The 12837-nt window shown below is 45.0% G+C and overlaps 1 protein-coding gene across 2 annotated transcripts in view; it reads left to right on the top strand.

The window, feature by feature from the left end:
* RFT1 (RFT1 homolog) overlaps positions 1–12837 on the top strand; it is a 47997-nt gene that overhangs the window by 12786 nt on the left and 22374 nt on the right. For both annotated transcript variants that reach the window (XM_033925720.1, XM_033925722.1), the window contains 5 exons: positions 990–1106; positions 5632–5821; positions 6882–6983; positions 7743–7877; positions 7976–8054. In XM_033925720.1, coding sequence (XP_033781611.1) covers positions 990–1106; positions 5632–5821; positions 6882–6983; positions 7743–7877; positions 7976–8054 — 623 coding nt within the window. The remainder of the gene's footprint in view (positions 1–989; positions 1107–5631; positions 5822–6881; positions 6984–7742; positions 7878–7975; positions 8055–12837) is intronic.

The raw sequence follows: 12837 nt of genomic DNA on the forward strand, positions 1-12837 counted from the left end.
GACAGATGGCCATATCATCTAAATCAGGAGTGTCCAACCTGTGGCTCAAGGGCCGCATGCGGCCCAGTGAAGTATTTTGTGCGGCCCCGATCGAGGACGACGCAGTGTTTTCCTCTGCTGCCCCTGGGTGTTTACCGTCTTGCTGGCTCCCTCCTCTGTCTTGCTGCAGCATGGCCCCAGAAACATTTTTTTCTGACAGTGCGGCCCAGGGAAGCCAAAAGGTTGGACACCCCTGATCAGAAGAAAGGCTACTAGGATCGACTTTTTTCTCATTATACCTCTATCTCCCTAAAGCAAATCAATCGGCCAGAAGGCTCCATAACTTTGGTTCCTGTGAAAGCATTCTCCGAGTCTCCTGCATCTTGACCATGTGCTGGACCGAGAGAGTTAATCTGATATTTATATTCCACCTTTTTGGGCACAATATGAAAATAAAAGTACTTGATTCTTTTGGAACATTTGCATAATGAGCATTATGTTGGAAACAGCAATTCACAAATTCAAGAGATTGAAAACAAAATGTAATGAAAAGGAGGAAGCAAAGGAGAAAACTGGGGACAGGCTGGGGGCCTATCTTGAAGTCTTGGCTTGGATCCTGTGCTTTAGCCTTATCTTCGGGTGTCAATATCAATCTGCAAACACTCCATAATACAAATATTAGACGTTGCTTTTAGCTTTTGGATTGTTAGAAAAGGGGAGGAGGACCTTTTGTTCTTAGGTGATTTAACATGATATGTAGTTAAGTAAATTAGCAAAGCTGTCGACAGTGGGGATGTATCGAAGACAGCTAACATCATCCCTCACAAGAACTATAATGCAGAGGATTGTTAAAGTCTAAAATCCTTGAGCACTGTTCTTTCGTGTACGTGTGCCTTTGAAGGTTGTTGGGTTTTTTTTGCTGGGGAGCTGCAGTGGCTGGGTTTGATTATCTTTTGTTTTAAGTAAAGACCTCTGTATGTATAGTAAACATTTAACTTCTTGCCTTTCAGGTTAATGTTGCTATATTCCACAGTAGTCTTCCTAGCTCGAGAAGCATTTCGGCGGGCATGTCTCAGTGGCAGTGCCAAGAGGAACTGGACCCAGACAGTGAATCTTCTCTGGCTGACGTGAGTTGGGCTGTTTTGATGGGACACACTTCTGAGAAGGGCCTGGATTGGTAATGCCAAAAAAGAAGCTAGATTACAAACTGGCTAAATAGTTTCCTTCGCTTGCTGGAAGAAAAGCCCTTGAAAGTTTATGAGAAAAAGGGGGCACAATGCGTTGCTGAAAACGCACCTAAAAAAAAAAGATGCTGGCGGCGTTTATCACAGGCTTCGTTTACAGAATCGTGGCTATCGGCGCCTATGTAAAAACTTAGGCGCCTGAAATGTAGGTGAGGGTTCTAAAACCCTACATTTCAGGCGCCTAAGTTTTTGGAGAATCACACATGGCGGTGCCTAAATCGCGCTCTGCCCATAGAAACACACACTTAGTTGTTAGGTGCCTCTAAGTGCACTGTGCTAAGTGCCTATCGCCCAATTAAATGTTTTTAACCAATTATTGAGGCTGTTAAGGGTGTTTTGCCAATTAAGTTAGACGCCTAAGAGACATCTGACTTTAGGCACCCATTATAGAATCGGCCCTAGAGTGGCTAAAACTGCAAACAGTAAAATCTTCAGTGACCTGGGATCGGAAGCATGGAACGTTGCTACAAGTGGGGTTCTGCCAGGTACTTGTGACCTGATGGACCATTGGTCTGACCCAGTATGGCTGTTCTTATGTTTTTATGACCGAGCGGATGACACATTCTCACCTAATCCTGTTTAATTTTAGAAATGTAGTTGTGAATTTTTGTACTTTAGATGGGTTATGGACATTTGGAAGTTACGGACATGTGGAAGTTACAACAGGCAAAATACATGGGTTTTTAGAACAAGGTGGGTAAAGGGATGAGTAAAAGTTTTGGATTAAAAGTTTTCCCGAGACCTTGAGAACAGAGGTTTTGTTCAGACCGTATTAGACTTGTCTGTTGAAATGGTTTGACTTGCCAAGCTGCCATTTGATTGTTGTGGGTCTCAATAAAAGCTGCTTTAAACATAATAAAGAAAAGCCATGCTGACAGACCCTGTTTCCAGACCAGGTCACAAATATCCATCAGATCCCTCTCCAAGGTGGAGAGAACGAGAGGGCACTCTCTAAAGTTAAAAGGGGATAGATTCCGTACAAACGTACGGAAGTTCTTCTTCACCCAGAGAGTGGTGGAGAACTGGAACGCTCTTCCGGAGTCTGTTATAGGGGAAAACATCCTGTAGGGATTCAAGACAAAGTTAGACAACTTCCTGCTGAACCAGAACGTACGCAGGTAAGGTTAGACTCAGGGCGCTGGTCTTTGACCTAAGGGCCGCTTTGTGAGCGGACTGCTGGTCACGATGGACCACTGGTCAGACCCAGCAGCGGCAATTCTTATGTTCTTATCCCAAAAGGTAGATCAAAATGCTTCACATCTCATTTAAGAAATGCTTATTGTCGAGGCTATCTGGCTAATCATTTTTTTATGGACTTTCTTTCAAGAACTTGTCCAATGCTCTCTAGTTATTCACTGCTGGTCATTCATTTCCTAGTGACCTCTTGTCTTGTGTTTTTTGAAAGGTCAAAGAAACTTGAACTTCTTGACCCCACACTTTGTTTTTCTAAATTTCATTATACAGTATTTCCCGTGTTGTCACTTTTCCACTCACTGTTAGAGATGTTCCATCTCGTTTATCTTTCTCGGAATCTTTTGAGATGGGGTGACCAGAAAGGCACACAGAAGTGCTGCCCGATTCAGGAAAAAAAATTTTGATTCGATTCAGCCTATTGAATCGATTTTTTGATTTGATTCAATTTTCCTGCCCAATTGGGTGTTTTTTTAAAAAACATCCTGGTGAGTTTATTTTATAACTTCTTCACCCTTTTATAGTCTCTTCACCCCATTTGCCTTCTAACCACACTAGCACTGTGGTATAGACAAACAAAAAAGATTTTTCCTCTCTCTGTTAAATCCTAGCTCACGTTTGTGGTCTAACACCAGCTCTGGCAGGATACACGTTTCAAATCTGACGTATTGTAATCACAAAACAGAAAATAAAATGATTTTTTCTACCTTTTGTTGTCTGGTCATTATTGAAATCTTGTTGGTCCCAGGCTCTGGTTGTCTTCTGATAACTTGCTTGCCAGGGTCTCCTTCTTTCTTTTTTCTCTGTGCTAACTATCCATCTGCCATCTCTGTCCACCCCTTCCGTTTCCCTTCCCTCCCCCAGAGAACATAAGAATTGCCATCTCCGGATCAAACCCTGGGTCCATCAAGTCCGGTGATCCGCACACGCGGAGGCCCTGCAAGGTCTACCCTGTCATAGTTTTAGTCCCCATATCACTATATGCTTCTCAAGGGGATGTGTATCTAATTTACCCTTACCCATATCACTCTATGCAACTCTTAAGGACACCTCAAGACACAGAAGAACCTCGAACCCTTTCGCCTTCCCCCCACTCAAAGGCACACAACGCAAGAAAATGTTTGACAACCTTCTAGCAACACAAGCAGCAAAAATCAACCATTCCATCTCCAATCTTATGACAATATCAGACAACTTCAAAACATTCAGAAAAGAAATCAAAACCCTGATTTTCAAAAAATTCATCCAAATATCTTAACCCCTCCTCTTTTACCTCCAGAAGATTCACCTACCTTCAGATAACCTTCCCCCAAATTACCCACCTTAACACCTTCCAATTAAACAAATACCATAAATAGATTGTAACCTACCCTCTCTAACTGAATTCCATATGTATTTTTCATACAGTTCTTCACTGTCAGTTTAATTTCCATCCTATAAATTCACATATAATTTTTATTTTTTCAACCATCTTTATTTTCTCTTCTTTATTAATTTCCTGGTACTTTAGTTAGATTGTGAGCCTTCGGGACAGTAAGGGAATTTTTTAAGTACCTTCTTACTTCTCATTTATAATCTTAATGTATATTTTCTTCAAACCGCTTAGAACCTAACGGATGTAGCGGTATATAAGAAATAAATTACATTACATTACATGTGCATCTAGTTTACCCTTAAATCCTAGAACGGTGGATTCTGCAGTTACTTCCTCTGGGAGAGCATTCCAGGTGTCCACCACTCGCTGCGTGAAACGGAACTTCCTGATATTCGTCCCGGACCTGTTCCCCCTCAGCTTCAGTCTATGTCCTCTTGTCTGTGTCACATTGGACATTGTAAATAACTGCTTTCCCTGCTTTCCTTTTTTTCGTCTCCATCCACAGATCTGCCTTTTCTCAACTACCCTTTAATCCAGCATCTCTCCCTCCTTCCCAACTACCCTCCTATCTAGTATCCCTATCCCCCCTCCACACCATCTCTCCCTTTCTGTTCCTTCCCTCCCTAATTCCCATTGCCCATCATCTCTCTCCCTCTCCTCTATTTTTAGACCCATTATTTCTTCTCCCCAAAGTTCGGCATATGCACATCTCTTTGAACCCCCCTTCCCTCCCTCCCTCCCTCTGTGTACTTTTATACCAGGGCCCATTCCCCTGAAGGACTGTCCCCCCCCCCCCCTGAAGACCTACACCCCACTCACGAAGGCCTGCACCCAAGGCCTGCCTGTCCCCCCCGGAAGGCCTGCACCCCTTCCCTCTGGCCTCAATTTACCTAAATCCATCAACCTGCATAAGATCGCTAGTGCTAGCAATCTTTGCAAGCTGCTGTCGGGTCTTCTGAGCTGTCTTCTCTCTGCTGCAGACCCGCCCCTCCTCTGAGTTTTGTCCTGGCCCCATTCCTGTAAGCTCTGCCTTAACCGCACAAGCCTCAAACTCTTTATGATTTAAAAAATGTTTGAGGCTTGTGCAGATGAGGATGGAACTTGCAGGAATGGGGCAGGGACAGGAAAAGAATTTGCCTAGATGGGAAATTTAGTTCCCGCAGGGACGGGGAAAAATTTGTCCCCGTGACATTCTCTGCTAGGGGGCAAGCGATGAAGCTACTAAGTAGTGGATTTTAAACAAACTGGAGAAAATAGTTCTTCACATAACGTGTAATTAAACTCTGGAATTCGTTGCCAGACAATTAGTTAGTGTAGCGGGGTTTTAAAAAGGCTTGGATAATTTCCTAAAAGAACAATCCATAGGCCATTATTGAGATGGCTTGAGGAAATTCACTGCTTATTCCTAGGAGAAGCAACATAGAATCTGCTAGCTAGGTACTTGGGACCTGGGTTGGCCACTGTTGGAAACAGGATGCTGGGCTTGATGGACTTTCAGTCTGTCCCAGTAGGTCTTTTTTTCAGTGGTGGCTCTCTAATTCAAAACCCAGCACTTTTGCACTTGTCCACATTAAGTGGGAGAAGTTATCGACACGGACATGTTATTTTGCTAGTAATCCCCGTTCTGTAAAATGGGACCTGATCTAATTAGCACAAAGTTGTGGTAAGATAACACGTCTGAGCATTACCTCATGTTGCATGGTAGAGAGCAGTACTACTGAGCCACTGGGCTGGTCCCTTACCAAATTGTTTAAAGACTTTGGAAGAAATCTTTGAAGGAAGATGTTACCAAATGCGGTTCCTTATTTTCTCTCGTTTGTTTTTTTGAACATTCTCTTGTAGTGTACCTCTTGGAGTGCTGTGGTCCTTATTATTAGGTTGGGTCTGGTTGCACATGCTTGAAGGGCCAGACCCTGCTCTTGTCTCCCACTATGGCACTGGAGTGATGCTCTTTGGCCTCTCTGCAGTGGTGGAGCTCATGGCGGAACCATTCTGGCTTTTGGCTCAGGCACATTTGTTTGTAAGGCTAAAGGTAAGTACGTCAGAATGGGATGTACCTATAAAGGTGAGAGGAATTGAGGACATTTTAGGATTAATTGTGCTTTGGAACATTAATGAAACATATGTAAATAGCATTATTTAAATACAGTATAATCTCATTATATCGGACTCACTTATAACGGAACCTCGCCTATAGCGGACAAGGTCCGCTGGTCCCGGCCGTGCACCTTTATAAACATACAGAAAATCATCGCAAATAGCGGATTCGCATATAACAGACTTTCGGATATAACGGAAAACCAATTTGGTCCCCCAGAACCGTTTTTAGCTGTAGTTTTGTTTGTCTATAACGGACATGCAGGCTCCGCCCACAAGGCGCATGGCGTGCCGGTGATACAGTATCAAAATGCAGCCCAGAAGAAAATGACAGATTATTTTTCTTTCCAGTACAGTACGACCTAATGCTTTAGAACATCTTTTAGTGTTCTGGTTTTGCAATCGTTTCGTGCCATACCAATGTTTTGCTGAGTTTTGTTCTTGATGTTGCCGATATGCTTGTGCAGTGACTGTTGTTCATTGATTGTACGTTGTTTCAAGTTGACCTAAATAAAGTTTTTTTAAAAAGGCAACTCTAGATATAACGCACTGTTTTTCCAGGTCCCTTGAAGTCCGATACAACGAGATTATACTGTATGTAGATTGCATATATACGTATGTATGTAAATAGTATTTACTCTGGATAATAAAGACCTCCCAGTGGCGTAGGACTGTACGAGTGGTACCGATATGAAGGGGCAGAAAAATTGCTCCCACACAACTGTTTCATCTTAATGGTGAGGGTGGGGGGCACCAGTGGTGAGTTGCCCAAGTAGAATCTTGGGTATAAGAGTTAAATGCTGACATTGCTTATATAGTTAGACATATGCAATTTATTCTTATTGATGTAGCTTAATGTACCGTCAGAAAAATTGTCTGGTGTGCGTGTTCACTTGGGATGAAGGAAATCTTTATCAAAAATATAAAGATACTAATATTTTAGAATTTGCTAGTTTCTGTGGTTTCTTGTAAACGCTATTTGTGTATTTTCCCAGGTGATCGCCGAAAGCCTTTCCATAATAAGTAAATGCTGCTTGACCGTAATTTTAGTGGTTCTCTATCCTCACTGGGGACTTCTCATCTTTTCTGTATCTCAGGTAAGCGCAAAAAGAAATAGAGAGAGTGAGGCGGAACATTGTCCTGGAGAATCCCATGCACAAATGTTCAAAGTCTGGCTAACAAGATGACGACGTGCTTTTAATTATTGAGTTTTGATATACTAGAAACCGGGGTTGTTGTGACCAGAAAGGCTATAGTTTCTTTAGAACAGACTATGTGAAGAGAGAAAAAAATAGAGGTTGCAAGGAGGAAAATGTCGGAAAATGCTTCCATTCTGAGAGAGAGGTAGAAGTTTAGAGGAGTAGTCTGTGAGTGGAGGTAGTAGCAACCAAAAATGTGAAAGAACATTAAGAACATAAGAAAATTGCCATACTGGGACAGACTGAAGGTCCATCAAGCCCAGTGTCCTGTTTCCAACAGTGAGTGGCCAACCCAGGTCCCAAGTACCCAGCTAGATCCCAAGGAGTAAAAAAGATTTTATGCTGCTTATCCTTAAAATAAGCAATGGATTTCCCCAAACCATCTCAATAATGGCCTAGGAACTTCTCTTTTAGGATTTATCCAAAGCTTTTTTAAACCCCGCTAAGCTAACTGATTTCAACACATTCTCTGGCAGTGAATCCCAGAGTTTAATTACACGTTGTGTGAATATTTTCTCCAGTTTGTTTTAAATCTACTGTTTAGTAGCTTCATCGCATGCCCCCTAGTCCTAGTATTTTTGGAAAGAGTGAAGAAGCGATTCACATCTACTCTTTCCACTCCACTCATTGCATTTCTTTTTTTTTTTTTCCTTGCAGCTTCTATACACAAGTCTTCTTGTGATCTGCTATGTTGTATATTTTCTGAACTTTCTCGGTTCGCCTGAAGCATTGAGGAGATCGTTTCCTATCTACAGAGTGACTGAGCTGCTGCCTCATTTGGTGCAAGATGAGGTAAGGAGTAAAAGATATTAGATATTTCTCCTTCCTTTATATGGTAACAACCCCTGGACCCACAGTCTAATGACAGGAGTACTTGGATGTCATTCCAGGCTTTTCTTAACTGGAAACAGGCCAGACTGACCTGGAGTTTCTTTAAGCAGTCATTCCTGAAGCAGATCTTGACAGAGGGTGAGTAGGGTCGATAGATTCACCATGACATAGGTCTGGACTCTTTAACACAACTGAACCGTAAACAAGATATCACTGCCTTCTTTTGAGTACTACATTGGCTGCCAGTGGAGGCTGGGATTAAGTTTAAGTTAGGATGTTTTTGTAACAAAATTTTGTTTGGACTTTCTCCCAATTATCTCACGGATTCATTCTCATTTGCAACTAATAAAATACTAGACGTTCACATGCCAATTTTATTTTTCCATCTGTAAGAGGATGCAAATTCAAAAAGTACCACCATCGCCTTCTGTTCTACCAGGCAGCTTCCTGGGACAAAGATGTAAACACCTTAATTATGACCGGGTAAGAAAAACAAGGAACATGAATATAAAATGTTAGGTGTGACATTGGGCAAGACCAAACAAGAAAGGGACCTGGGGGTACTGATAGACAGGACCCTGAAGCTGTCGGCTCAATGCGCAGCGGCAGCAAAGAAAGCAAACAGGATGTTGGGCATGATAAAGAAGGGAATCACGAGTAGATCGGTAGACATCATAATGCCGCTTTACAGAGCAATGGTCAGACCACACTTGGAGTACTGTGTCCAACACTGGTCTCCCTACCTAAAGAAGGATATAACCCTACTGGAGAGGGTGCAGAGGCGAGCCATGAAGCTAGTAAAGGGTATGGAGAATTTGAGCTACAAAGAACGCCTCGGAAAACTGGGCTTGTTCACCCTGGGGAAGAGAAGACTGCGAGGGGATATGATAGAGACTTTTAAAATACTAAAAAGATTTGATAAAATAGAGCAAGAAACATCGTTATTCACATTGTCAAATGTGACTCGGACAAGAGGTCATGGACTGAAACTGAGGGGCAACAGGCCCAGGACAAATGTCAGGAAGTTCTGTTTCACACAGCGAGTGGTGGATGCTTGGAACGCTCTCCCTGAGGAGGTCATGATGGAGACCAACATTCTGGGATTCAGGGCAAGTTGGATGCACACCTTCTTGCAAATCACATTGGGGGATACGAGTAAGCAAGGTTTCTCAGCAGGGAACACCTGGCTTGGCCTCCCCGGGTGCGGGTCGCCGGACTGGATGGACCTAGGGTCTGATCCGGCAAAGCCATTTCTTATGTTTCTTATGTTCTTATGACTTCAACCACTTACTCGGATTTCAGGAGGCATCTGAAAACTTATTTGCTAACCCAATACTTAGGTAATTAAGTTAATTCATCACATTGTTCAATTTATTTTGTAAACCGCATAGAACAGGGGTGTCCAATGTCGGTCCTCGAGGGCCGCAGTCCAGTTGGGTTTTCAGGATTTCCCCAATGAATATACATGAGGTCTATTTGCATGCACTGCTTTCATTGTATGCTAATAGATCTCATGCATATTCATTGGGGAAATCCTGAAAACCCGACTGGACTGCGGCCCTCGAGGACCGACATTGGACACCCCTGGCATAGAACTTCACAGTCCTGTGTTATATAAGTAAAATCATAATATAATAATGTAATGTAAACCTCATTTATCAAACATTTTCTCTTACAAATATTGTTCTAGTACCTGTGTTTTGTCCCGGGGACAGAATGCATTTTAGGTTTTGACTTCTTTCATTGCACCATTGGAAAAATCATAATTAAAACTAAAAATACAGCATCAGCATTTCAACCAAGAAGGTCCCATTTTCCTATGCTGCAGTGCATAGGCGCTCTTTGTAGCATCCTCCAGGTTCCCCCCTGGCCTCCTGGTCTCACCTTCAGCTAATTAGGGCAGCCTGCAGAGGATCGCCGGTGCTGTAACGATCCTAGCAGGCTGCCATCGGTCTCCACAGCACGTTCCCTCTGGCGCGATACCGCCCCTGACTTAGGAGGGGCGGGACTGCGGCAGAGGGAATGTGCTGCGGAGGCCGACGGCAGCCTACTAGGATCGTTACAGCACCGGTGATCCTCTGCAGGCTGCCCTAATTAGCTGAAGGTGAGACTGGGAGGCCAGGGGGGAAGCCGTAGGATACTACAAAGAAGGGGGGAACATGCATGCCTTCGGGGAGGGGGCCCCTGGTGTAGAAGTATACGGAGGGAGGGAGGGAAAGGGGGGTCCAAAGAGATGTGCATATGCCAGACTGGAGGGGGAGGAGGGAAGAAATAATGGGTCTAAAAACAGAGGAGAAAGAGAGAGATGGTGGACAATGGGATTTAGGGAGGGAAGGAACAGAAAGGGAGAGAAGTTGGACAGAAGGGATGGTGTAGAGCAGTGGTCTCAAACTCAAATCCTTTGCAGGGCCACATTTTGGATTTTTAGGTACTTGGAGGGCCTCAGAAAAAAATAGTTAATGTTTTATTAAAGAAATGACAATTTTGCATGAAGTAAAACTTTCCTTTTGGCTAAGTCTTAATATTGTCATTTATAGTTAAAGAGATAGATGATCAAGAAACTGTTTGATTTTACTTTTGTGATTATGATAAACATACTGAGGCGGGCCGCGAGTTTGAGACCACTGATTTAGAACTAAGACCGAGGTCTAGTGCCACGAGCCTTCGTTCCCAAATACCGAGGGGAATTCCTGTATCTTATAAACCTTCTGTGTTGACTTTACAAGTCCCCAAGTCAAGGGCTATTATCCCAGGACAAGCAGGCAGGTATTCTCACTAGTGGGTGATGTCATCCGACAGAGCCCCGATACGGACATCTTGCAAGCATGTCTTGCTTGAAGAAACTCAGAAGTTTCGAGATGCCCGCACCGCGCATGCGCCAGTGCCTTCCCGCCCGATGTACCGGGCGCGTCTCCTCAGTTCTTTTCTTTCCGCGGAGCTGAGAAGTTCTCTTCAATTCTGCGCTGACTGAAATTTCAGTATTTTGCCTTCTTTCCCCGCGTTTTATTGTTTTCTTACTTTCTTTGACTTTTATTTCTATTTAAAAAAAAAAAAAAAAAAAGTTACAATTATTTCGTCCGGCGGTTCGGCCGGGCCGGCCTCGTGGCTGCGACCTAGCTCCTTCGACCTAGCAACGTCACTTTTCCGGCCTATGTCCCGGCCTATCACCGGTTTTAAAAAGTGCAGCAAGTGCCAGCGTGCGATTTCGTTGACGGACCCACACCGGCGCTGTCTTCAGTGTCTTGGTCCAGAACACGTTCCGAAATCGTGCCGGCCTTGTTCCACGCTCACAGCGCGCTCTTTTAAACGGCGCTGCTTACTTTGGGAGTCCATGTTTAAGATGGAGTCTTCTAAGGAGCCATCTGCTTCGACTTCGACGGATGTTTCACCGGTCTGTTCGAAGCCTGCATCTGCGACTCATGCATCGAGCATCGTGAAGCCAGCATCGTTCACACCGGCTTCTGCATCGAGTTCAGCATCGGTTCCTGCTCCCGTCTCCTCGGTTCAGGTACCGCCTTCCACTGTTCCTCCCGTGGTCATAAAAGTGCCCAAAGCTACCAAGCAGAAGCACTCGACCACGAAGGAACGCGATGACCGTGCAGGAGGACCCCCTTTCGGTGCGGATCCCTCCATATCGGCATCGCTTAAATCCCTGCTCGAAGCTCAATTTGTTGAGCTCATGCGGACGATGGGACCGAGGCTTATCGCTAATATTCAGGGCGATACTACGGTCCCGGTCCCGGAGAGCGGTCCGCCCCCTCCTCCTCCTCCTCGTCGTTCGATTTCCCTGCTCGACGAGGGGGAGCGGCGGAGGGCGGCGGAACCCACTAGGCGGGCTTCCCTTTCTGACATGCCGCCTTTAGAGCCCATTACACCTCCACGTCACCAGGGTACTACATCGGCCCCTGATAATCGGAGTCCTGGGCATACTGCATCGCAGGAGGAGTTCTTTCGCACTCCATACCAGACTTGGGTGGCACTGCGTGAGTCGGCATCGTTGCCTCCCATGCGCTCCACTGCATCGAGTCCAATCCATTCCTTCGAGGCTTCAAGGGATCGATCGATGCATCGAAGATCACGTTCCCCATCCCGGCATCGGGAGGGGCATCGATCTCGACATTCTTCTAGACACTCCTCGCGTCATTCGGAGGTGTCTCCACAGAAGAAAATGCAGTGTATGGGATACTCATCCTCAGATTTATCCCAGCCAGAGGGACCGGAGTATGAAGAACCATCTACCTCATACTCTCCATGCCGCTCCCAGCTCTCCCTGGAACCGGAGGCTTCCACGTCTTCTAGTCCGTCTCGCCGGCCGGCCTTGGCGGACCAACTTTCCTTTTCATCCTTTCTCAGACAGATGGCGGATGACTTGGATGTGACCTTAGATACTGGGTCGAAGTACTCTAAGGAGTATCTGGACACCATGCATTTACCTCATCCTCCGGCGGAGACACTTCGGCTTCCCCTGCATAAGTTACTTGACCAGACTCTCATGCGGTGTTTGGAGACACCGTATTCCATACCTGCGGTACCTAGCAAGTTGGATGCTCGATACCGCATCGTGCACCACAAGGGGTTTGAGGGAGCTCAACTCTCTCATCAGTCCCTCCTAGTCGAGTCTTCCCTTAAACGTTCGCACCCCTCCCAAGTCTACGCTTCCGTGCCTCCTGGCAGGGAAGGGAGAACGATGGATAAGTTTGGTAGACGTATCTATCAAAATTCAATGATGGCGACTCGAGTGCTCAATTACAATTTTTTCTTCTCGTCCTATTTGGATTTTTTCTTGCCGGTACTCCGCAAGTTCACACCTTTCATCGATGCTGAGGCTCGGTTTGAGTTTGAGGAGGTGGTGGCGACCCTGTCCCAGTTGCGCCTCCAATTGATGCAATCCTCCTATGATGCTTTCGAGCTCTCGGCTCGT

This window comes from Geotrypetes seraphini, chromosome 17 (genome assembly GCF_902459505.1).
Source record: "Geotrypetes seraphini chromosome 17, aGeoSer1.1, whole genome shotgun sequence".
Classification (NCBI taxonomy): Eukaryota; Metazoa; Chordata; class Amphibia; order Gymnophiona; family Dermophiidae; genus Geotrypetes; species Geotrypetes seraphini.